General features: G+C 31.7%; 1 protein-coding gene across 11 annotated transcripts in view; it reads left to right on the forward strand.

The window, feature by feature from the left end:
• Window positions 1-2953, forward strand: part of LOC128246976 (FERM domain-containing protein 5-like) — a 276439-nt gene that overhangs the window by 249512 nt on the left and 23974 nt on the right. The window contains exon 20 of one of the 11 annotated variants that reach the window (XR_001409851.2): window positions 2286-2409. The exons of 9 other annotated variants lie outside the window; for them this stretch is intronic. Coding sequence is in view for 1 of the 2 variants with exons in the window: in XM_014920491.2 (XP_014775977.1) it covers window positions 2286-2291 (6 nt within the window). In the remaining variant the exon portion in view is untranslated. Of the gene's footprint in view, window positions 1-2285; window positions 2927-2953 lie in introns of those variants that run through there. One more of the 11 variants, XM_014920491.2, reaches the window with a different exon arrangement.

Below are 2953 nucleotides of genomic sequence, written 5' to 3' on the forward strand. Positions count from 1 at the left end.
TATATATATATATATATATATATATCATTAATTTAGTTCTAAGCATCTTAAGGCAGCCTATTTTTGTGCAAGGGGATTATAATCTGCAAGCATCAACTATTGCTCAGTACCCTTCTCTCATAATCTATGTGTCCATATCAAAATAGTTCTGTTTGTGTTGACATTATATCCCTTTCTCAGGTAGATGTGGTGTAGGGCTTACCTACTGCTTTGCTTCGTATCCTATTTGCCCACTCCCTTTGATATGCATTTTGCATAATTTATTTTGACACTCCTTGCTTTTTAATCCCTACCCAACTTCACCCTTATTATTTCTGATTTAATAACAACACTGTGACTTAAACTATTCTTTATCCTTTTGCTTATACTGCATCACTATCTCCACCACCATCACTTCAAACTGCTTAAAAATCAGGATAATATATTAGTACCATGTATTCACATATTTCTTTAAGCTTCAAATACCTATATATTTAATTTAATTTATAGCTATTACATACAAATATAACTGGTGGATGGTGGAATCAGTTGAGTGTCAGACAAAATACTTCTTGACATTTCTTTTGTACATTCTGAGTTCAAACTCTGACCGAGTTTACTCTGCCTTTCATTCTTCCGAGGTTGATGAAGTTAGCACCAGTTGATAAAATATATACTGGGGCCAATGTAATTCATCTGAATTCTAGAAAGCTGTACCTTAGTAAAATTACAGTTCAGTGCCTGAAACCAGTAAAAGGATAAATGATATATAAGGTTCTCTTACATTTCCCCCAAAGATTTATATCTAACTTTACTTCAAACAAGCTAACCGTTATTGCAATAGTTAGAATAGGTAATCTGTTTCTTCTCTAACTTTGTAAGGCATTATGATTTCCATTCTGAATGAACTGAGAAAAATGCCAATATTTTGGAGGAAAAAATACTCATATTTCACACACAGTATATGCATCATTATTATATTGCTGAAGACTGAGTATGTGGATGATTTGCTTGTGCCACATATGACTGTTTCTTGAAAAAAATGTTAATTCCTTCCAGGCCTTTTTTTAAATTGTAATTAAGCCTTGCAGGTTAAAATCAGTTGCAATGTTTATTATATAATATCAGCTTTGTGAGTGAGAGGTGCCAATCATCTCAACCAGCTAAAAACTCGTTAAAGGTTGTGTGCTCATGTACTTTTATACAGAGCTTATAATAGCATTGGTAATTGATGAATATATTAGAACTGATTAATTTGTATGACATAGCTCTCACCCTTTTTATACCCTCTTCTCAATTCCTTAGAAAAAGAATAGGACCTAACTGTAGATTAACCTATAGATTTTTGCTAAGATAAATGAAATATTCATTATTTGAGAGTTAAGAAAAATAATGTAAAAAGACAAAACTTTTATTAAGAATAATTCTCATTCCTCCTCAAGAGTTGACCTGTCATAAATGGCAATGTTTGACATATATATTGAACACTGTTTATACTTCATCTTAGTAGGTGTTACTTTAAAAAGATCTATTATAATGCTATGTTCATAATTATTAGCATTTTACCGTGTGAACTGTTGTAACCTCTTACTGTTAGAATATTTTCTATATGCTGTTATTGGAGAAAAATTAATAATAAAAGATATGCTTCATGGTGGTATTTAAATCTGGTAAACTCTCCCCTCCCTCAACCCTTTGTAGCTCTATGCCACGCTCTCACCTGTTATCCTTGGACTACACTGCACATTTCATCTTTCGCGTGATTATTGAATCCTCCCCTTACCTGTGCTTCTACCTAACCAAGGATTATTTCCTTTAGATAACTCGCCTTGCTTAACCTCAGTTATTGTGCCTGCTTTTATGTCTCAAAACAAAATGCAATTTATTTTAGTCTGTCAAACACCTTCCTTTTTTTTTTTTTTTTTTTCGTTTCTACACACAACCATCTTTGTGCTTCCACAAGTGTTTGCTTAAAAATGCATCAACTTTTTGTTTCAAAGATTGGAAAAATGTGTACAAATGTTGACCATCAGTAAGCTATAAAATGATGAACCATTTAAGATTTGCTGTTCCTTATTTTTCTTTTTACTATTTCTCTTCTTTATTATTGGTTTTCTGAGATTGAATGATTTCAAAATGGCAGTACCTCGTACACTTTGCTTTGATACCAGTGTTGTTTGGGGTTTTTGGTTTTGTTTTTTGTTTTGTTTTATTTTGTCATAAAGGTGATAGAAATAGTCATATTTGATCATCTTTATCTTTGCAAAATAACTGATATTATTGATAATTCCTCTCTAAAATTTCAGGAATGACATTGAGTGTCATTGAGTGCTAAATTTACCATCTAGCTGTTGGCATCAACTCAAACCAACTTTGACACACGTGTTTGGCTCATTTAGAAACATTTCTCAGAGAAAAGAGTTTAAAATGGTCAGATTACTTTTTTATAGTCAAAAATAGTTTCCCTTTTATAACAGTTTTTTTAAACCCCCTTTTGTTACTCCCTTTGTTTGTTTGTTTTTTACCTTCCTCATTGATATTTCATCTTCCCTAACAAAGTGAAAGAATGAAATTTCATTGATCTACTTTACTAAAGAGTTCAGTTTTTATTCACTCTAACACTATCATTTCCTCGCTGTCATATGTCCAGCTGCTAGTTCGGTTATTCCTTGTGCAATAAACTGCATTCGCTTTACTTTTATTTAATTAGAATCCTCTGTCATTTTGATGTTTGCTGTTTTTTGTTCCCCCTCCTCTTCCTTCATTGTTAATCCTTTTCTAATGGTCTGTGTGCTTTTGGTTACAATCTTGCTGTCATTTTGATTAGAAATTTTCATTTTCAATTAACACTTTTGTTGGCTTTCATATATTGGCAGACAGACATAAGGTTCATTCATGTGTGATTAGTTTAGTTTATTTTATTCAGCTGCATGATATATATATATATGTATATATATATATGTATATATATATA

Source organism: Octopus bimaculoides, chromosome 12 (assembly GCF_001194135.2).
Source record: "Octopus bimaculoides isolate UCB-OBI-ISO-001 chromosome 12, ASM119413v2, whole genome shotgun sequence".
In the NCBI taxonomy this organism is placed as follows: domain Eukaryota; kingdom Metazoa; phylum Mollusca; class Cephalopoda; order Octopoda; family Octopodidae; genus Octopus; species Octopus bimaculoides.